This window comes from Panthera leo, chromosome B1 (assembly GCF_018350215.1).
Source record: "Panthera leo isolate Ple1 chromosome B1, P.leo_Ple1_pat1.1, whole genome shotgun sequence".
Taxonomy (NCBI): domain Eukaryota; kingdom Metazoa; phylum Chordata; class Mammalia; order Carnivora; family Felidae; genus Panthera; species Panthera leo.
Genome location: NC_056682.1, coordinates 30,244,337 through 30,267,602, shown reverse-complemented (window position 1 = coordinate 30,267,602; position 23,266 = coordinate 30,244,337). Strand labels below are relative to the sequence as shown.

General features: G+C 40.1%; 1 protein-coding gene across 8 annotated transcripts in view; it reads right to left on the bottom strand.

The window, feature by feature from the left end:
- Window positions 1-23,266, bottom strand: part of NRG1 (neuregulin 1) — a 1,106,314-nt gene that overhangs the window by 97,769 nt on the left and 985,279 nt on the right. For 2 of the 8 annotated variants that reach the window (XM_042934484.1, XM_042934483.1), the window contains exon 1: window positions 20,522-21,420. The exons of 5 other annotated variants lie outside the window; for them this stretch is intronic. In XM_042934484.1, coding sequence (XP_042790418.1) covers window positions 20,522-21,188 — 667 coding nt within the window. In that variant the 5' untranslated portion in view covers window positions 21,189-21,420. Of the gene's footprint in view, window positions 1-19,651; window positions 19,670-20,521; window positions 21,421-23,266 lie in introns of those variants that run through there. One more of the 8 variants, XM_042934494.1, reaches the window with a different exon arrangement.

The following is a 23,266-nucleotide window of genomic DNA, read 5'->3' as shown; positions in this document are numbered from 1 at the left end:
ACCTGAGTGGCTCAGTCGGTTAAGTGACCAACTCTTGATTTCAGCTCAGGTCACAATCTCAGGGTTCTTGAGTTCAAGCCCCTGGTCAAGATCTGTGCTGACAGTGCAGAGCCTGCTTGGGATTCTCTCTCTCTCTCTCTCTCTCTCTCTCTCTCTCTCTCAAAATAAATAAACTTAAAAAAATAATATTAAGGAAGAATTCTATTCTACACAACCCCTCAAAAACTGTTACTTACATGAAGGGGAAAAAAAAGAGGACTTCATTGTTGTTAACAGAAGTTGGAACCACACTGATTATAGCAATAAAGGCTACTGAAACCAACAGGCTTTTTTCTTTTTCCGTTTCTAAACTGAAGTGGGAGTTTGTCAGAATCTGTAATGTCTGCAGAGAAGCAGGTACCTCATATTTCCTCAAAAACAAGCAGGTACCTCGTATTTCCTTGTATCTTATAGTATAAAAATTAAACAGAAAACGGATCGTTTTGTTCTGGAAACTAAAAGAACTAAAATAAAATAAACAAGCTATGAGAATAATGCTCAGTATACTTAATTATGCCAATATATGATCTGTGTCCCTGGCATGCATAAAGCGAGAAACGATTCCAATACAGCAGGTGAGACAGCGGTGTGGTGCAGCTGCTAATCTAGGAGTCCCGCGAATGAGAATACTCCTTCTACGAGTCAGTCCCAGCTGGCACACAGCCAAGGAGGCCAACCCAACCCTGATACTCCTACCACCTACACTCATGTTTTTCCAACTGAGACCTATTCGTGATCTAAACTGGATTGCTTCCCTGAGCTCCGCTGGAGAATACACTCTGCTGACAATTCAAAGCCCAAGAAATCTTACCAGGAAATCCTGGCTGGAACTCTTCCCAGGGATTAAATAGTTGAGAAAGGGGAATGTGGACCTTAAACCAAGACCTCACATGTAAAAAAAAAAATTTTTTAATGTTTATTTATTTTTTGAGAGAGAGACAGAGACAGAGTGTGAGCGGGGGAGGGACAGGCAGAGAGGGAGACACAGAATCCGAAGCAAGTTTCAGGCTCTGAGTGGTCAGCCCGATGCGGGGCTCGAACTCACGAACTATTGGATCCTGACCTGAGCCAAAGTCTGACGCTTAACCAACTGAGTCACCCAGGTGCCCCATATTTTTTTAAATAAAAAAAAAGTTTATTTATTTTTGAGAGAGAGAGAGAGAGAGTGAAAGAGAGAGAGAGAACACACATGGGGGAGGGGAAGAGAGAGAGGGAGATACAGGATCTGAAGCAGGCTCCAGACTCTAAGCCATCAGTGCAGAGCCCAGCGCAAGGCTTGAACCCACCACCTGTGATGTGAGGTCATGACCCAAGCCGAAGTTGGAGTATTAACCGACTGAACCACCCAGGCGCCCCCTCCCTAATTCCTTTTTACCATCATCATCATCTATGGGAAAATGTCATGAGATCCTTTTTATAGAAAATTCAAAAAGAAGAAACAAAAAAAATAAGATTCAAAGTGACAATGCATTTTGGAACTGATAACCTGTTTGAAATAGTCTAACGTGTCAGTCATCAACATCAGTCATCCAATTTTAACAATTAAGGATGAGAGAAGATCTTTAAAATGATCAAACACGTAGGGAAACAAGACCCAAGTGCATTCTAGGTCTTTAGTTCAAAGTATCTGTCCAGCTAGCACTTGCTGCTTCTTCACAAAGGCACAGAGCTATGAGAAGCAGGGACGGTTTTAATATGTGATGAGGAAAATTACATTAATCAGTATGTTTCCCTGGGAAATTCTCCTTTTCACAAATGTGACTACATTCATAAAAAAAAATCATACTGCTATTGTGATTTTCACACTCTTCATGGACAAAAATAGACTAGGTAATAACCACCTAGAGTTTGGGTGGTGTTTCCACAGCTTCTTCTGCTCTAAGTCAGTTCAAGGCAAACTGGAAGTGATATCATAGGGATGGGGAACCATGCTCTCATTTTTTTTCCCCTTGAAAAATATGAAAAGGTTGCTTCCCTTTGCAAGTTTGAAACCAAAGGCAAAAGTCAACGGACCTGAGCTGAATCCTTCCCTGTACTATTCCTAATAGACACTTCTCTAAAGAAGACATCCAGATGGCCAATAGGCACATGAAAAGATGCTCAACGTCGCTCCTCATCAGGGAAATACAAATCAAAACCACACTCAGATATCACCTCACGCCAGTCAGAGTGGCTAAAATGAACAAATCAGGAGACTACAGTTCTGGAGAGGATGTGGAGAAATGGGAACCGTCTTGCACTGTTGGTGGGAAGGCAAACTGGTGCAGCTGCTCTGGAAAACAGTGTGGAGGTTCCTCACAAAATTAAAAATAGATCTACCCTATGGCCCAGAGATAGCACCGCTAGGAATTTACCCCAGGGATACAGGAGTGCTGATGCATAGGGGCACTTGTACCCCAATGTTTATAGCAGCACTCTCAACAATAGCCAAATTACGGAAAGAGCCTAAATGTCCATCAACTGATGAATGGATAGAGAAATTGTGGTTTATATACACAATGGAATACTACTTGGCAATGAGAAAGAATGAAATCTGGCCATTTGCAGCAATGGGGATGGAACTGGAGAATGTGATGCTAAGTGAAATAAGCCATACAGAGAAAGACAGATACCGTATGTTTTCACTCTTATGTGGATCCTGAGAAACTTAACAGAAGACCATGGGGGAGGGGAAGGGGGAAAACAAGTTAGACAGGGAGGGAGGCAAACCAGAAGAGACTCTTAAAAACTGAGAATAAAAAAAAAAAGAATAAAAAAAAATAAAATAAAAACTGAGAATAAACTGAGGGTTGATGGGGGGTGGGAGGGAAGGGAGGGTGGGTGATGGGCATTGAGGAGGCACCTGTTGGGATGAGCACCGGGTGTTGTATGGAAACCAATTTGACAATACATTTTAGATTAAAAAAAAAAAAAGGACTTTTCACTTGGAGTTACTGGTGATACACATTTCTTCTGGAAGCGGGGCACAAGAGGGCAGACTTGAAAATGCTAAGGAACAGTCTGTCTTGGATCTCTGTCCCATGTTCACCTGAACACGTGACTTTAAAGTCTTCAGTGGAGGGCTTGTGACTTCACAAACTGTACATGTTTAACATGCATTACAGGGAAGTAAGAAGAACTAATCCTAATTTCTAAGCAAAATAGAGAAATTCAGCTTTCTCTCTCTCTTTTTTTTTTTTTTTTGAATGTTTATTTATTTTTGAGAGAGTGCAAGCGGCAGAGAGAGAGAGGGAGACTCAGAATCCGAAGCAGGCTCCAGGTTCTGAGCTGTCAGCACAGGGCCCGACACAGGGCTCGAACCCATGAACTGTGAGATCATGACCTGAACTGAAGTTGGACACGTAACCGACTGAGCCACCCAGGAACCCCTCAACTTTCTCTTTAAACTACTGCATTGGACACTATGGAATTTTGGTACAGAAGTAAAAGAACTGTTTACAAAAGAAGTTCTCTTTCAAGAACTCTAAGAACAAGATCAGACAGGAGGCAAAAAGGAATAGAAATTGGAATTTTTAAAATCACTGAATTTTAAATTCAAATGGGAATGCATCTTTGAATAGAAACTATTATTATTATTATTATTATTATTTTTTTTTTTTTTTTTTTTTTTTTGAGGGGGAGAGAGGGGCAGAGGGAGAGGAGGAGACAGAGAATCAAGCAGGCTCCATACCCAGCACGGAGCCCGACACGGAGCTCACTCTCACAATCCTGAGATCATGACCTGAGCCAAAATCAAGAGTAGGATGCTTAACCAACTGAGCCACCCAGGTGTCCAAAAATATTGCATATTCTAATCACATTAAAATAGTATGTTCAACTTATTGCTTGTTATTTCTTTTTATACATTGTTTCAATTACTACAAGTATTGTCATTGTAATTTATTTACTCTGATTCTAAAAAAACAGTAACTTCTTAATACTAAATTAGGAATCACTGCTTTAAATACACAGCTAAATAAGGAAGTATGTCCAACACTAACTACTTACATCTGTAGTCATGTCATGTTTGATACACCTCCAGAATCAATGGTTTGTTTTTGAACAGTGCTAGTGGAGGGGCGCTTGGATGACTCAGTCAGTTAAGTGTCCGACTTCGGCTCAGGTCATGATCTCCTGGCTTGTGAGTTCGAGCCCAGCATCGGGCTCTATGCTGACAGCTCAGAGCCTACAGCCTGCTTTGGATTCTGTGTCTCCCTCTCTCTCTGTTCCTCCCCCCAATCTCTCTCTCTCTCTCAAAAATAAAGGTTAAAAAACTTAAAAAAAAATAGTGAACGGTGCCAGTAGAAAACTATATTGCCTCTTTCCATTTAGCAGCTTTGAAAAACTGAATAAAGGCACCAACACATTGATTGCCTCTTTAATCTTGAAATACTTCTTTCCCTAGAACACAGAATATATATCACTAAAATTACATGGATGAAAGAGCTACAAATTGAGAATGTCACTATTAATAGTCTGCCAAAATCTTCTAACAACTGCAGTGCCTCACAGTTCATATTTTGAACAAATTGAACGAACTTCTGAAATTTAATGACTATACACCTTTGCTTGAATATTCCATGGAAACAGAAAAAAACTAACAATGGTTGAGTAATATTTTCTATGGGCTTTTTGTAATAATTGTCTAATTCTATGCTGAAAATTCAACCACAGCATCACTAACATAAAAGAATTTGTTGTGCAAGCAATATGCTATGAATATACTGTGCAGAAACTGTATACTAGATTGGGTAACTACAAATTCAGTATGTAATTCAGTATGTAATTTCCATATCAAAAGAAATCTCAATACATAAATTATTGGCACTTATTAAAGAGGACATATATTCCCAAAGGATTGAATTTATCAGCAACAATGAATAATGTCAGTAAAAAGTAAAATAAAAGTGCCTTTAAGTTCTGTATTCTATCAATTTTATTTTTTTACACAATACTAAAAAAGAACAATTAATATTATTTCATTGAGTGGCTCCGCCAGGAAGAAACAGTAAATGCTTCCTGGAAATTGGAGCATAAGTCACTTCCTATCATAAATCTATGGATTCTGTGCATTAGTAAAGACTTAACAGGACACAATAAATATTCACTGAATCAATGCATGATCTTGTCATCCAGAAATTCCTGAATTTAACAACCACTAAGTCACTAATGTGTGCAGAATTATTTCCTTCCTTCCTCATACCGATTTAGTCCTGTGGAATTCTTTCTCCATAGTGTCTCTTACACCTATGCTTTCTTCCTACACACTCTCGCCATTCAGATTATCCTCATTGTTCTACTCATTCATTTAATGTCAGGACCATCAGTTTCTTCTGCTCCATCAGTTTCTTCTAAAAGACAGCAGCAGTACCCGGCTTGTGGGGTTTTTTTTTGGGGGGTGGGTGGGTAAAGATTGGATGATACATGCAAAACACTGAGTACACAACTCAAGCTTCATAAATGCTATAGACCAATCCCTTCATACCAAACTGGTCTACTCACTATGTGCCCATCATACCCGTTTTGCTTGTGGCTCTTTTGCTCCAACGCCTTTCCTTTTACCTGAAATGCCTGTGCTCATCACGTCTGTGTGTATCTTTCAAAGCTCACCCCTAACATCCATCCTACATGAAGATCCATCTGATTCCATTCTTTTTTGGCCATTAGCTGCCTTTCACCTCAAACTTCTTAATAAGACCTTGCAGAGTCTTATTTGGGTAAAATTTGGGTGTAAAGGAGGACAGGAATGGAAGGAGACCACAGGCACAGACTGGCAGAGTACTACATATTTGAGAAATGTGTGACCACCACCTTGACCAGTGAAGGGGGTTTCACACTATCTGCAGTGATGGAAAATAAGAAAAATAAAGTGGATCGTCTGGGACTTTTGCTGTTACTTCTCTCTTGAAAATTGCCTTTTGTCCATTTCTCTTCTCCAAAAAGTGAAGTACAGAGCAAGTGTTAAGTGAAACAAGAACCAGTTGATAACTTGGTAGCATAAAGAGAAAATTGAGAAGTAAAATAAGTTTTTTTTTATTATTTGTATTGTATCTTTTCATAATAAACACAGAAAATTAAGAGTTTAATGGAAAAGCAAAAAAAGAAAAAAAGAGTATACCAGGAACACACAAGCATTTCAATTTAATAATTATATAGCACTTATTATATGTTTAGTGCTGTGTGCAGCACCTATAGACAATAACAAAAGAAATCCTTGACCTTGAGGAGTAGAGGCATGTAAACAGAGCATGTGGGAAATGGGTAGACAGTGCTGTAAAAGCCCAGAGGAGGGTTCAGTTAGCTCAGTCTAGAGATGAAGGAAACATTTCTAAGATGAGTGGGCTCCCGAAATAAAGTTTAAAAGATCACCAAGAGTGAGCTGTAAGAGGGATAGGGTAATGTGCTCCCAGGAAAAGGGAATAACTTGAACAGAATGTGAACACAGAACAACAAGGTCAGTTACAAGGAAATCATAAAGAGGAATTATCAATTGGTTCGTTAGAAGCCTATCCAACATGCCTCAGGGCTTAATTCCATCACATGCAATGGGTCCCGGATGGGGTTACAGAGCATTCTAGCCAGATGTCACAGATTCTACCGTAACTTTTCCTCTGCATTTATAAGGACCTCTGACAGCACATGATTGTATTGATTTTATAGGAGACTCTCAGGCATGTCTTCTATTGTTACCAGGAGATAAAGTCCACAATTCTCATCCTGGCAAGCACCTTGACTTACTTGATGTGGATAAAAATGGGGAGACTAAGCAAAATGGTCTTCAGTTCTTTCCCACCAGACTTCCTCCTCTCAGCTGATGATAACCTCATCCTTTCAACTGCTTAGTCTGAAATCATCCTTGACTCCTCACACATCCTTTATCCAACCCATGATTAAATATTTCTGTCTGTCTTGGAAAGACATTCAGAATCCAATAATCCAATAAAGTCTTTAAACCCCACTGCTAGAACCCCTATAACCAAGTCTGGATTACAGCAACAGTCTCCACATTGGTTTACCTGCTTCCACCATGAAGTTTAAGATTTCCTCAGTGATCTCTTTAAAACCTAAGGCAGGGGCACCTGGGTGGCTCAGGTGGTTAAGCGTCTGGCTCTTGATTTAGGCTCAGGTCATGATCTCACAGTCTATGAGTTCAAGCCCTGAACTGGGCTCTGTGCTGACAGTGTGGGCCTGCTTGGGATTCTCTCTCTCCTTCTCTCTCTACCCCTCCCCGGCTCATGCTTGTGCGAGTGCACACGCTCTCTCTCTCTCAAAATAAGTAAATAGACATTAAAAAAAAAAAAATCCTAAGGCATATTGAGTCCCATTGCTGCTCAAAAGTCGGCAATGATTCCCCATCCCCAGCTGGTGGGAGAGCCACCCTACCTTCAGCTGGCACACGAAGTCTCACCACTTCCCTGAAATCAGCTTTTACTCTCTCAATCACTATGCTCAAGCCACACCGGTCTTCTGTTTCTCCTCCCTGCCTCAGGATGCCAGGCTTTTGCACTGGCTTCTTCCTCTGCCTGGAACATTCTCTCCCCATATATCCACATGACACTCTTACTTTTTTCAGTCTTTCATTAACTATTACCTTCTTGATGCAGCCTACACTGATCATTGTATTTCAAATCACCAGCCTTCACCCTCGCACTTTGACCACTTTACACTGGCTATTTCCCATACAATTTACCTCCTTTTAAAATAGTACAGGATTGGGCTCAGTCAGTTAAGCATCTGACTCTTGGTTTCAGCTCAGGTCATGATCTCGCGGTTTCATGAGTTTAAGCCCTGCATCGGCCGCTGGCAGCACAGAGCCTGCTGGGGGTTTCTCTCTCTCTCTCTCTCTCTCTCTCTCTCTCTCTGCCCCTCCCTCACTCAGACTGTCCCTGTCTCTCTCTCAAAATAAATAAATAAACTTATAAAAAATTAAAAAAATAAAATAGCACAGGATTTCCTTATTTATTATTCCATTTTATTATTATTTTACTTATTATTCTTTATTATTTTCTCCCTTTAGCAGTTAAACTGGAACAAAGCTTATTAAGTAAGCATTCAATAAATAATATGAAGACAGGAAAAAAAAATGAAGTTCTTCCAGCTCTAAAAAATGATCTAATTTATTAAAAGTGGCAAGAGATTAGAAAAAAGCACAATGAGGTGACATCTCCATTTTTTTAGACCAGTCTCTGTTTCTTATTAACTATGAAACTATGTAAAGCCCAATCATTTAATTCTTTTGGATGTTGGTTTCCTCAGGAGTAAAGTAAAATATCTTGACCAGCTTATCTATAATAGCTCTTACATCTTTAAAATATAAATGATTCTGACTTGATTCTGTTTAATAAAATTCAGATACTTCCAAATCATTATTATCTCATAATGGACAGCACCAATCAGCACATTAATTCATTGACTACTTCTGGATGGTCAGTAAAATTCTGCCTTGCTAAAACGATAGCATTATGGAATTCAAAGCTTCTGCAATTGTTCACCAACAACTAAGGGGAGTTCTTTGTCTCCTTGTGGACCTGCACACAATTATATGACACAGTAAGAAGACACAGCGACATATTTAATTATGCATGCATATGACTATCCATAGTATTATCAATCGAGGCCATCTTGCTGGTGAGGAGGGTTTTCTCTCTGAAACCATCTAAAACCATGTAGCTCTATTTCTGGCTGACAAGTAGACAGATGATTATCCCTCTCAGCTCTCCTTCTAATTGCTGAAGACAATGCAGAGATGACAACAGCACAAAATGAACAAAGGAAAAACCACATGAACAAACCAAACCAAAATGGTAGTGTACCCACATCTTTGTCAAGATGTCCCTGGAAATTCCTGTCCCTTTCGTCAAGCCTGTTATAGCATTAGCAAGCTATCAAATTTGGAATTCAAGGAAATGTAATTTAAAGAACTGCATAGCAATGGTGGCTCGTGCTTACACAGTGCTTATGTGCCTGGTACTATTCCAAATGCTTTACGTGCATTAACTGATTTGATCCTCACAAAAACCCACGAGCTAGGTACAATTATTGCCACCATTTCACATACAAGGCAACCGGGACGCAGACAGTCTATATAACTTGTACTGTCACACAGCCACACACAGAGCTTGGATTCAAACTCACACAATCGGGATCCAGTGTGTGTTCTTAGTCACTACACTATCACGAAATAAAATTCCTTGTAGCCTGAAGTCTCTTACTCCCCATGATGTGAACTTTTCAGGAGAATGTATATGTTGCTATATATGTGCTACATATACAAACTTTGCAAATCATACAGTAAGATGCCCAGAATCATGTTTCCATAAACTCTGTAATGACTGCAGTCTATATTAAATTCCTCCAAGTTAAGATTTCAAGAATGTAAGGTGTGGTTTCAAATCATTTTCTTTCTTCCTGTGTTGCCGTAAGCAAGTCACTCTTGGGGTGCCTCAATTTTTATTCCCGACATATGCAAATGGGACACCTACTTCACATGAAATACGTTTTTTTCTAGACATTGTAAAGACCACAAAAATGAATCAGCTATAACTCAGAAACCTTTCAGTATAAGTGATAAGCAAGCATCCAAATAAGAACATCATGAGTGTGAATGGGGTAAATACCTTGATGAGGCACAAACAACGTGCTATGGGGCTCTAGAGGAGGGAGGGTCTACATCTGATCTGGAAGGTGGGTCCTGAGGCCTGAGCAGAATTAGGGAAGGTAGAGACTGTGGGAACGGAACATTTTTGGTAGAGGCAATAGAATGTGCAGACTAGAGGATAGAAATAAAATAATATTCCAGGTAGAATCCCAATTGGCTAGGACATGGTCCATATGGTTTGTGGTGGGGAGGGGGCAGCTGGAGTTGGATATGTAGGAAGCCTGACGTCTTACTATGAGAGGACCTTGGATACCAGAGAAGAATTTATGGGATAATATACGTGTTTTCTAAATATTGGCTATGGTGAACTCAAGAAATGAAAATGAAGTGAAAGTCATTTCTCTTTTATAAATCATAAGATTTCTCAAATCTATTTTACAACATATAATAACACACATTGACTCTACAACTTTATAGAGTTCATATGTTCAAAAAGTAATTTCCTATTAGGTATTATAACCAATGTCTAAAGATTACTAACTCCATTCTACATATTATGAGAGGAGTGACAAGTGACCACATAAGAAATCAGAATTAAACTCGGGCCCTCTAAATCTAAGCTCCCAAAGACCCAAGCAGTTACTCTTCCTCTCCATCTGTCATTCACCTGTCATCCCGAACTCTGCTGATCCAGAACACAGGAAGAGTCAGGTTTGAGAAGCAAAATATATGTCACCAAAGCTTATGTATTTCTCAAGGAGAGAACCTTTCTCAGAGACCTTTTACCTTTTATACAAATGTTTAATCTGCTGGAAACTTGAGTTACAAACCCCACGAGAGATCAGAACTGTGAATTAAAAGAAGTGTGGAAAACTATTTCATTAATATATACCGATTGCAAACCAGCCTGATAGCAGAAAGCATACAATACATAAAAATACCAACATTTTCTGGTTGTGTGTGATCACTGGCAAGAAGTTGAACATTGTTGAGCCTGTTTCTCTGTGCTAAAAGATTTGGTTTCTACTGTCTCTATGAAACCTAATTGTGATTCTGCAATAAGCTAAGACACATTCAAAATATATACCACTCTAAGGTTAGAGTTTCTAATATAACTCAACGTGATCTAATAAGGTAACATTATTCAAGAAAGTTGTAATATAGCCCACTATATCCTCAAGACATAACAGTACCCAACATTGATAAATCCTATTTAATAAGTAGTTGAGATTATTAAAATAGTTCAATCCAAAATGGAGAAAATCAATTTTTCATGGTGATAAATCATTAGCTATTTAGAAAACTCAGCAATCCAGAACAACCAATTTCCCAAAGATTTGTCATAAGCCAAAGACTTAATGTACTGATCGCAATGTTTTTATGTATAGTTCACTAAATAGGTAGGTGTTATATAGGTCCTTGACCTGGGCAGGGGTTAATTTTGATATCTCCCTATGGTCATTGAAGTAGAAAGATAAAACGAGTAAAGTAATTATTTTATATAATGTATTTTCTGTTCTCTTTGAAAAATCACAAGAGTTGTGTGATGGGAAAAACTCTAAAAATGCAGCTTGCTTTAAGGATCATAGTGTGAAAAGATCAGAGTTGTAACACTGAATGTTGCCACTAATCATTCTTAAGATTTGCTTTGTAGGCGAGACTTAGCATCATGTAACAATCAATGGTTACTGATTCCTTTTGCTCCCAGAAGAGCAAGCAATTATGACCCAGGAAGCTTCACCAAGGGATTACAAACAAATGCTAACAAGAGTTCAATTCCACTGTCCTTAGATCATTCCATTTATTTATGGAGCTTTTATTGCATGACACCAACATATTTCATAAAACAAATACTTCCTGTTACTTAGCAAAGGAAGAGGCAACATTGAAAGTCGTCAGGCTAATCATGGTCGAGTCTGCGGTTAAGGTCTCACTTCACTCTCTCCCCCAACTCATCCAGTGAGAAACCACAGGTCTGGGCCATCCGCTCCATAACCTCTGATGCTCTGGGCGGGACACCACCTTCAGAATAGGGTGGGAGAATGGGGACGACCGTGCAGTGAGATTAGTGGAAAAGTAATGGCGGGGTTTGAACAGCAGAGTAAAGAGAAAAGGAACCATGGGATAGCAAGTAAGAAAGAAATACAGGGAGAGAAAAGGGAGAAGAACTGGAGAAACAAAATCATATCAACATTTGACACGGACATAGGTACCTAAGTTAAGACTTGAGGATCCTAGTCACACGTGTTTCCTTACTAATTAAGTTTTATTTCTTATGGCAACTCTCCTTGTCTTCCATGTTGTTCTTATGTTCCTTCCAAGTAGATCTGAAGGAATATTTGGACATCTGGCTTACTTTTGAGTTATGAGTTTTTATAATAAGATAAGTTATGGAGGAGAGGTGATTTCTTTTTTTATTAGAAAATTTCTTGAATATAAAATTCTATACTAACTTTTACTTAAAACAAAGTTCATAAATTTCCCCTTTGGTGAGGATAAACGGCACCTCAAGAAACATGATTCAAACACTCAAGTGCTTATCACTGAAGATTTGTGCCGTAAATCAACTCTCGTCACATCATGTTCTTGATGACAAATAGAAGATGTTTTTACCTTGGGATATTTTCCACTATATTTCATCACATTTTCTTGGGTCAGTCAGCTTATTTGCACTGCTCAGTCACAACCACCTATACCTGGGTAAACTCTGCCCAAGATTGTTATCAAATATTTCCCCCTTAAAAGTGGCTGCCTCATTGCTTTGATATTGATTCAGAGTTCCACTTGTGCAGTTAATCCAATATACTTGAGTTAATAACAATCAAGATGACCAAAGCATTAAAGTTTTCACATAATTCTAATTCTACTTAAAGAATAAATGAAAATACATATATTTTGTTAATCACTATACATTTTGTAAATGAAAGGCTCTCATAAATTACAACAAAAAATCAAAGTGTCTTAAGTGCATGTACCCAGAGCAGCACTAATTTTCTTTTTTTTAGAATTGTGACCAGTAATCCAGCTTATAAAAGTTCATTTGAAAATCACTGCAGCATATTTTTAAGGTACAATTACTCTCTACTACTATAACAATATTTTTTTCTTTTTTACTTTTTACAAGCCTCTAGCAATTAAATGTGGAACTAGAATTGTTTTTTTTTTCAAACATTGATAACTTTTTCCTCTACACTTTAAGGTTTTTATTTATCCAATTTTATTTATTAAGTAATCATCAAGCCATCTTCCCTTTTATTTGGAATATTATGTGTATATATATATATATATATATATATATATTATGTGTATATATATATATATATATATACACATAATACATATATAATTCATACCATATATAGTATTTATATTGTAGATATAGTATCTTTAACCAAATTAAAAGAACTTCTGCATTTGATTTCACTCAAAGATTGTATGTAAATTGTTATTTCCACGGGCTTTGTGAAATGGTGAAAATGGCTTAATTCCTATCTTTTGGGGTCTAGAAATCCCAGTTGGCAACAATGAAGAGTTAGGTGAATATAATTTTCATTTAGATCAAGGATTCATCCCACGCACTACAGCTAAACCATATAGATTCCTTTTCATTATCTCAGTCTTCCCACAGAATGTGCTTCTTTGACAAACACAGTTTTAGTCACCTTTCCCCCCTCTTCCAAGTAACTCCTTATCATTGTACCCAGGAGAAAGCCCATTACATCCTAAATTTTGGACATTACCCTAAGAATAATTATATATTCCATCCAATTTTGGGGGGAAAATCACTCTTTTTATGGTACTAGGGTTCAAGAAATTGTAAAGTTCTATTATCAGTCCAATAGAAACCCAATTAATTCACCTTTTAAGACTACCTATAATTTATTCCTAAGAATGTTAACACTCATGAGTATATGTGTATATGAACCCTGACAGAGAGGAAGAAGAAGAAAGAAGTTAATAATTCTTAAGCTTTGTACTCCTATGAGGTATTTTCCTTACATACAGTAACTTATCTTGTCCTTCACACAATCTCATAAGAGTTGTAAGTATTAATATCCCCATTTGTTTAGATGTAAATTCTAAATCTCAAGTAGTGAAGTGATTTGCTCAAGGTCATATGGCTTCTAAGTGGTACAGCTGGGACTTGATGTCAAGTTTCCAGTACAATTTCCACTTCACCATGATGCCTCTTCCACTCTTAGTTCTAAGTTTTTCATGAGCTTCCCCAAACTCCTAAACTCATTCTCCAAAGTGTTGCAAAACCACTTTGTCAAGACCAAAGGAAGAAAAGAACAAAAAAAAGAATCAAAAGTAAAATGAGGGGGAAAAATTGGTACTGGTTTCATATTTAGTATGGTTTGGTCCTAGGACTTGGGTGTTACCCAACATCTCATTTAATCCCCTAAACAGGTCCAAGGGATGCATAGTGCTATCCTCAAATACAAATGAGGAAACAGATTCAGAGGGATGATCTACCTTGCTCCAGGCCATGAGAAAGACAGGTATGATTAAAATTCAGGTCTGCCCAACTGGTAAGCTAATGCCCCGGGACAAGAGACTTGAGACAATCCAAGATGTAAGAGGCCTGAGAGATAAATATATCTAATAATCTGCTTGGAACATGAATCTCCCTCAAATGTGTCACTGTTTAAATATTTCCATGAAGAAGAAACTTTCTTTCCAAATATATATTTTATTTGGAATAACTTTGATTATAAAAAAGTTCTCCTGTACACCATATTGTTGGGAAAGGTATGCCCATCCAACCTCTGCTCAAGAGGGGTGTCCTACACTGATCAAAACTGTACATGTAGAATGGTCTTTTCTAAAGAGGAAGTCTGCAATGGAGGGAGAGAAATTACTCATTAGGACTTACATGATAAACAGGAAAAGCAAAGTCATTGAGAGGAAGATAATATATGTACTGTTTGCATATAAATGCCGAAGGCAGTTTGGAAAAGAAAAGCAAGGTGTAGTGAAAACCGGGAGCATTCCAGTTTCCTCTCAGCGCTCATATAATTAGCTGGAGTGACCTTGGTCACTTCACTTTTGCAGATCTGAATTTCCTCACTTCGGGAGTGACTCAGATAATTTTTACATATGTTCGACATATAAAATTCTATGATTATAGAATATCGATTATATTATTTGGAAACAACCCTTGAGTGCTTACAAACACACACACACACACACACACACACACACACACACACACACTAGTAGATAAAATTCACCTCAGCAAACATGGCAGTGTGGTCTGAGGTGATGAAGATGAACTCTATTCCCTGCTCCTCAATCACTTTTCATGTGAATGGTACACGAAGCCAAGTTTTCATTCAGTTTGGGAACCAAACCTTAATGGCAGACGTTAGCCTTTCTCTGGATATTGAAACTAAAAATCCTTGGGAGTGTTTTAATATTCTTTTTCTATAAGCTAAAACAATAAATGGAAAATATGACCAAGAAATAAAACAAAAACATTTATAGCTGTCAGCTTTCTAGAATCTGAAAATAATTTTACCATATTTACATGTTAGAATTAAGTATAGGGGCTCTCAGTCAGTTAAGTGTCCGACTTCGGCTCAGGTCATGATCTCACAGTTCGTGGGTTCGAGCCCCACGTTGGGCTCTGTGCTGACAGCTCAGAGCCTGGAGCCTTTTCGGATTCTGTGTCTCCCTCTCTCTCTGACCCTCCCCCATTCATGCTCTGTCTCTCTCTGTCTCAAAAATAAATAAACGTTAAAAAAAATTAAAAAAAAAAAAGGTAGGTGACAAGAAGAAATGCTGAATTCAGAGAGTATATGCAGTGTTAAGTAAAGAAATATCTCAGGTTGATTCAAATTGTCTAACTAGATTCTTAAAATTCATTAGAAGATAAGTTCTATGAGGACAAGAAATGTTACTGTTTTTCATTGCCATAATGCCAATCTAGAACAGTGCCTGGTGCATAGGAGGTGTTTAATATGTATTCGCTGAATTAAGAAAAAGAAATAACAGAAGAAAATCATTGACATACAAAAATAATAAAAAGGGAAACATGACCAAAAAAGTAGACACGGTATGGTTTACGGCTTAAAAGAAAGCTCAAACAGATTCAGTCGAGAAGTTATATTCTAGTTCTCAGTTTTATTCTAGCGCTTCAGTGAAGCTTCTAGCTTAACTTTAGACAACTCATACCTTTTTTATGCCTCAGTTTCTCAATCTATACAATATCTCTCTCTTTACACTTTAAAAGGATCCTATGAGGTGACAGTAAAAGGAAAAGGGAAGAAGGAAGAACAAAGATACATGGTTTGGGACATAACGACTTTCTGGGAATGCAGAACTGCTGATTTGTACAAACATATAAAAGTCAGAGAGAAACCAGTATGAATCATACTAAGGAAAAGAAGAGGGGGCAATAAAGAAGAGGGACAAAATTTTGAATGAATTGTGCCAGTAAGAAACCAGGGTATTGTCCTAGAGACGTATTTTTGTATGTGTGTTTGTAATATGTGTAAGTACCACTCAGTTAAAATGCAATACAATTGTATGTGAAAGAAAAGATAGTGAATGTTTAATATTTTAGAATGCAATGAAATATTGATAAATAAAGCCAAAGTGGCATAATTAGAAAAATAAGGAAGATTCAAGAGATAATTGGGTAGGTGGGGAGGGAGAGGAAGGAAGAAAACCGATTTAGGTATAAAGGAACAAGGAGACACAGAGTGGGCAGGGAAGAGGTGAGCCACAGGGCCATCTGCTATATGTCAGCAAAGAGCCCACCCTAGAAAACCCAAGCTGTTTTCGACAGCAAGCTGAACACTGTATGGATGAGCAAATAAACAGGAAAAAGACTACCACTACTGAGAATTTAATAAAAGCAAAACAAGAAGGTGGGAAGAAAACTGAATACTATGAACTATACATGCTTGACCAGTGGTCCCACTTGACATACGTCCCTGTCAATTGGGTGCCACTTAAACTATTAGAGTTGCTGTCCAGTTCACACTCTCTGGAACAGGGAAAAGCTGACAGGAGAAAAGAGCCATGTGTGGATTTAAATTCAGGGGGACAAGACATGTCTCTGCTTTCTCCTATTTAGGATTTCACTGAACCTTTCAGCATTTTGTAACTTTTAGTAAAAGAATGTCACTAAATCTTTCAGAACCTGGGTTTCCGCCTCATCAGCAAATTAATAAAATTATTTGGTTTCAGTCGAGGATCTTTCCATTTCTCCCAGTTTTTAATGTCTTAGGCGTTAAGCAAGTTTTGGTTAAAGTGGAGAAAAGTTCTTTGAAATCACCACTCTGAAATCACCGACAAGGAATTGTAGGTTGCAAGGAACTGGATGAATCTATTGGGCTTAAAATAAATGCCATTTTTAAATTGAAGGAAAGAAATCCTTTGGTATATTCAGTTAATCACGCTAAGCTTTGCAAATGGCAGTGACTCCTATCCTCATTGTGGTAACAATGGTTTGCCATGCAACCCAACACAAAGAGATTTAAGACAAAGCAAAACAAATTTGGCCTGAGATGAAAATACTAATACATTCTTATACTACAGAGTCTGTTGTCAAGCAGGCTCTCCCATCCAGAAATACATTTTCTTCCAAGATGGCACTATAGTTCCCCGGCTACAATTTAATTAATCACCTCTTTTTATAGTAGTCTAAGTTTGCAACCTCTCAGAGTCAGTTCTTTCCATATAAATAGAAGGTAAGAAAAATTTTAAAGCCCAGGCAAAGAAACAAAATTAATAGTTCAAGTAGGGGCCCCAGTGAGAAATAAAAACGTAACTATTATCATGGCAAATAAAGATTGTGGTAGTGGAAAACCACCAATCACACACAGAAAAACTTCAGGATTAAAAAAAACAATGCATATGTATTTTCCAATCCTCTCTTAGGTTTCTTAAAGATCTAGATGGATGCATGGATTAGTATTGTGAAAACATGAAATTATATTACCTTATGCAAGAAATACCCATTTGAGAAAAACCTGATGCAGCTACTATTCCTTTGGACAATTAAGAATGCTCTGTATTGCCTTTTATTACAATAAAGAATGCTTTAATTTAAAAAAAAAGTCCGTGGAAAGGGGAGTAATTCCCCTTTGTATAGAATAACCCTAATACTAGAGGGTAGATTGGTTGGGGAATTACAGAGCAGACACAATTACTAGAATTGTCTCTCTTCCACTCTCTCAGGCTCCAGGATAAAGAAGAATCAATTAGCCCTCAACAGACTATGACCTTGAAGGCTACAGCTCTGTGCATAATATGCTGAATATGCTGAGGCAGATAGAACGGGGAGAGTTACGTCCTGAAACCACCAAAGAGCATGTTTCAGATACGATAACGTCATGTTAAGATTATACCATCACAGCTGAGCTCATGTCAAAAACATGCATGACAGAAGGATAGGTCTGGTTCTTCCTGTGACGAAGCTGTACTTTCTTAGTTGAAGAGAAAAAAGTGAATGAGGTCACAAATGACAGTCTAATTCCAAGCTCTTTTGTGTGTGTGTGTGGTTTTTTGGGTTTTTTTAGTCAATGGTTATAAGCTTTTTAAAACAACAAAAGCAACCACTTATGAGTGTCTGAAAACAAAGCTTCCTGGACAAACCCCCCCCCCCCCCCCCCCCCCCCCCCCCCCCCGCCATCCCCCTGTGCAAAAACCAGACTCATAAATTTTTAGGATACTCATGCTTTTGCTGTTGTTTTCAGGCACTAGGCTAAAACATTAACACCGAGTTTCCCATACAGAACGCCTTATAGGCGGCAAAGTGTTAAGCACCATCTACCCCTAACTTTTCAGGAGAAAACTACTTCCCATACTGCTTTTCCAGGCTTATCTCCGATGCATTTCAGAGTGCTGCAGCTGTGTCTCTGGCCAGAACTGGCCACCGTGATGCTTTTAGGCAGCAGTAAATCTTTTCCACTCAATGCAAATGCCAGAAAATCAATGCCCTGGCTTGAAAACCAAGAGAAGAGAAACTATATGGAACCTGTACCCTCTTAAAACACTTAGAAGAATTTACCTGAAAAAATAATTTCTCAAAAAGTCACTACATACTTTGTGACATGGTCCTAAACCAGAAAAAGGGACTACATGGTTCTCTGCTTCCTGCCCCCGCCCCCAAAAAAGATGATAAAATTATGGAATTTACCAAAGGAGTTTTTTGTTTGTTTGTTTTTTCTTCATAGGGTCCTCTTTCTCTTTCTGGAAAACTAAGCCTATCCGGGCACATTTTAATTAAAGCCAAGTTTCAAACGATAAAGACAAAGAAGTAACCTTGTCTTCATGGGGAATGTTGCTTCTCTTTGCAGGATCTGTACTTGCTTTTTATAGCCTGTCATTTCATCTGGGTATTATTTCCTGGTCACTTTGCCAGGTGGGAAGAGGCGGTGAATGCAGTGATGTCTGTCAGACCTTTAATGATGCTTCAGGGATTTGATAAAGACACAGAGCAGTGTCTGCAGAAAGGAGGTTCTTTACTAATTACACCTGAAAAACAAGCCTCTCTCTCTTCTTCTTCTTCTTCTTTTTTAAAATCTTTGCCAGCAGTTTCTGCTGTGTGTGAAATGAAATGATCTTGAATCACAAGCAGATCAAGTTTTCTGTGTTTCTATACCACACGGCTCTACCCCACACAGAACATCATGTCTGGAAAAGACATTCTTTATTCTTCCTTACCACCCAGAGGGGAACCGAAGGGGTGAGGATTTCATCGCAGAACCCTCACCCTCAACTCTTAAGAGATTTTACACACGTTATTAAGGACTGGATTCTCTTGTCTTTTACTTTATTCCACGAAGGACATATTCAGCCAGTGGTAAAAAGTGGCAGAAGGCAGAGAAACAAAAATAAATCAGAAACATTTATAAAAAGAAGCCAGAGGCCACTCCTCCCTTCTCTACTGACGTGGGGAACAACCTGACTAGTCATGGTTTCTGCCTTGTCAACTTTCCATTGTAAGCATTGCAGTGACCCAGTACGAACAGCAGCACATTGTTCTGTATTGTTTTAAGAGCGTGGGCTCTCTTCACTCACAGGTTATTAAACTGCACTGCTCCGGTCTGACGGGCAAAAAAAGACACGTCTGAAAAAAAAAAAACGATGTACCTTACTAATGGATCTTGTACTTTTTAATGACTGCCAAGGAAGCTATTTAAACATTTGATTACAGAAGACAAAACTAATTTGGGGAAATCCTTTCATGTGGCATCGTACTGCGCCCTGAATAAAATAAAGCTGTCCCTCGTAAGTGTTCGGTAGCCGAAACTACAATCTGGGCAGGACGGCAATCGCCTGCCACTGGTGAGGGGTGAGCACTGTAAATGCGCTATCAGCAAGAACCAATTAAGACAGAAACGTGGTGAGAGCAGAGAGCAGTTAAGGGAGCAGGAAGAAGGCATGGAGGCAGATAACAGGCAGTGTGGGACCGCTGCGTGGCAGAGGGCACCCGAAAGGTGAGGAGAGGTGATGGAAATCCACACGGGAGAAGGACAGACACAGAACCACCCTCGCTGCTCTATGGAAGTCACATTTATAGTTTTGTTTTGTTTTGTTTTTAAAAAGGATGCTCTGTCTGATGTGTTCACTTTTAAAAGTGTTAGAAATCAACTGAATTGCAATTAAATTCAAGCATGACTCCCAGATGCTGAAGTTTTGGGTCCCCCACCCCAGACCGAACAGCCTGGCTGGAGGGAACACTGTTTCATACCAGCAGTTTGCAAGATCGTTTTACTCATCTCTTCAACGCCACCCCAAGCGCTCCAGTCACATGATGTGCTTAAACAAAACCATGCAATTAAAATAGAAGAAGACAAGGAAACAGCTCCATGCTCAAGAGAACGCCTTTTAGCGCCTCAAGCCCACCCCTTTCCGTGATTCATCATCATCATCTCTCTCTCTACTTACAAAGTTTAGGAGCAGTTTGGAGATTAGTTTCTGTTGTTTGTGGCTGAGTTGCTGACTTGGGTGTTCTCACCTCAGGGTTCCGAGTGGGGAAAGGGAAGGATGCTGCAGTGGACGGCAGGAAAGAAAAAGCAAAAATACGATTCTTCGGGGTCGGGACCGCTGAAGGTTCAGAGGACACAACGGCATTGTCAACTTGCACTGTAACTTGAACCTCAGTTTCAGATTGAGCCCTAGAGACAGGTGAAGTGTATGCCTCAGATGCTACCCACACAGCTGAGGCAGCGGTTGGATCCAGAGAAATAATAGGGTCCTGGCCTAACCCCCCAGGGTCAAGGTGAGTAGGAGAGTCATACTCAAATATCTTGTCCACAAATACCCACTTGAGGCCAGCAATGCAGAGGCAGAGGCTGACTAGGCAAGCCAGAATGGGGACAATGCAGATTTTCTCCGAGTTGAGGCAACCTCTCAGGCGCTCAGCTTCCAGGCAGACACAGCAGGGAGCTGCCAGGCCCATGAGTCCGGAGGTTCGCCCATCTTCAGTCTGGGTCTCTGGCATGTCTTCTGCTGCCGGAAGCCCGTCAAGAGATGGGTCTGCACTCAGCTGAGTGGAGGGGCTGGAGGACCTCTCGGCGGCTCCCTCGGACATGTCTGGGGAATAAATCTCCATCGGCTCACCTCCAGAAGGCCTGGCCTCTCTCACGGTCCATTACCATGCAGAGCTCCCCCCAACCAAATGAGACAGCATCTTACAGGGGGAAATCGATAAGTCTTCCAAGTCCAAGGCCATTATCAAAAGCAAGAGGAGTTCAGGAGGGAGGAAGGAAGAAAAAGCCTCTAGCAACTACCAAATGAAAGTATACTGTAATTCTTTACTGCTGTTTCCGGGTTACTTTTGCAGTTCTTTCAAATGCTTCTCCAAACCATCCCGGCTGGTCAAGAGGGTTGGGGGGGGGGTGGGGGGGAGGCAAAATAGAAACCGAGCTGATCGTTGGTCAGTTAAGTAAACCAGTAGCCCAAACTGAAAGGCATGTTTCTCACCTCGAGCATCTGAAGCTGGTGTCTGCTTAGATGGAGAAAACAACTGTCATGCAGGAGAAGTAAAAGCAAAAGCAGGACCAGAGGTGGCGGCGGAGGCGGCAGCAGCGGCGGCGGCAGGAGAGGCAGCAGTGAGAGTAGCAACAGCATCCTGTTGTGTTAACGCGAAGGCTGAAAGAGGCTGAATCATTACACAGCAGCAGGTGCCTGCCCCGGGAGCATCACTGCAAACAGTATCATCACACAGGGATCCGAAGGGAAGAGTGCGGCCCGGAGGGGCGGTGACTCCCCTCCCCGCCCTGCCTCCGCCCCCACCCCCCCAACCACTCCTCTTTGTCCTTCTTGAGCGCTCATTCACTTTCTTCCCCTGCAGCTCTGCCCGGCTTCATAGTCTCTTTCTCTTCCTTTCCCCTCCTCATCCAAAGACGTTCTGTCTCTCTGTCTCTCTCTTTTTCCTCCCTCCTCCCTCTGTCCGCACTCCAGAGCTGCTGGCTGGTCTGAGTAAAATCAGTATACCCAGCGACGCAGGACTGCCAGTGACTTCCTATTTTATCCAATTAGAAGGAATAAAGGCCATCAAATCAAAGAGAAGCAGGCAGGCACCAGTTAAGCTCAGTCCCCATGGCCCCCACCCCCTTTCTTCCCTTTCTCTTTTTCTCTCCACAAAAGCAGCCCCAGTTTTCCACCCCCACCTTGCTTGCTTCTGGTCTTGCCGGCTCTCTTTCCTTCACCCACTGTGGGGTCAGAAAAAGCCAGCGATCGATGCTAGCAATCTAACAAAGCTGGGATGGGGCGGGGGATGTAGGTGGGACCTTATGGGTTGGACCTGAGGCTTGGCAAAGTCTGATATCTGATTCCTCCCTAGAGAGGTAAGCTTTTCAACAGCAATTTCTTCTTGCCTGCCGCTGAGAGAGAGCATTCCTTCCCCTGCCCTCTAATAAGTTTTGTTCACCAAGAGGACTGTTATTACCTGATTTTCAACCAACAGTCAGAACGTGTTTTTTTCGAACCTTGGACAGCTCTGCCTTCAGCCCTTTTGGCGATGATTGTGTAAGACTGCAATGCCCAGGGTGAAGTGCTGAGCCTATGCTGAAGGAGGGGTGGGAGGGAAGGGGAGAGGTGTTCATGGATCCCCACTCCGGTCCCATTTGAATTTCCATTTCCTCTTTCCACCCACAGCAGTCCTAGACTAATGTCAAGCTAATAAGAAACACTGGTAAATAGCGCTATGAAGGGAGCAAAAGGCTACCACTTTGTTTTGAAATTAGCCTTCACGGTGACTCCACACTGCAGAGGTCTGAATTCCCCAGGAGCTGTAATATATACCACATGTCCTCTGCGAGAACCACACTGCGAGTATTAAGAAGAGTTTTCCAGAAGAGCATGCCTTTGGGTTAGGTCTCAATAGCTTTACCTTACAGATAGTTTCAATGCTGATTTTGCCCCCCTTTTAAAACAGCAGCCGTTAAAAGACTGGAAGAAATGCCGTCTTTAACAGACAGCACGGGATTCCCTGAACCTCCCTCCTGTTCTTGCACTATATGCATCTAAGCCCTTAGTCCATGCTTTACCATGACTGGACACCCAAATGGTTTCCAAGGAACCATTCTGCTCACCTATGTCAATGGGAGTCTTAAAAACGCTCTCTAAATCTATACTACATAGCCATCATATGAGTCCCAGCAGCAATAAATTTGGAGCTCAAGTCCT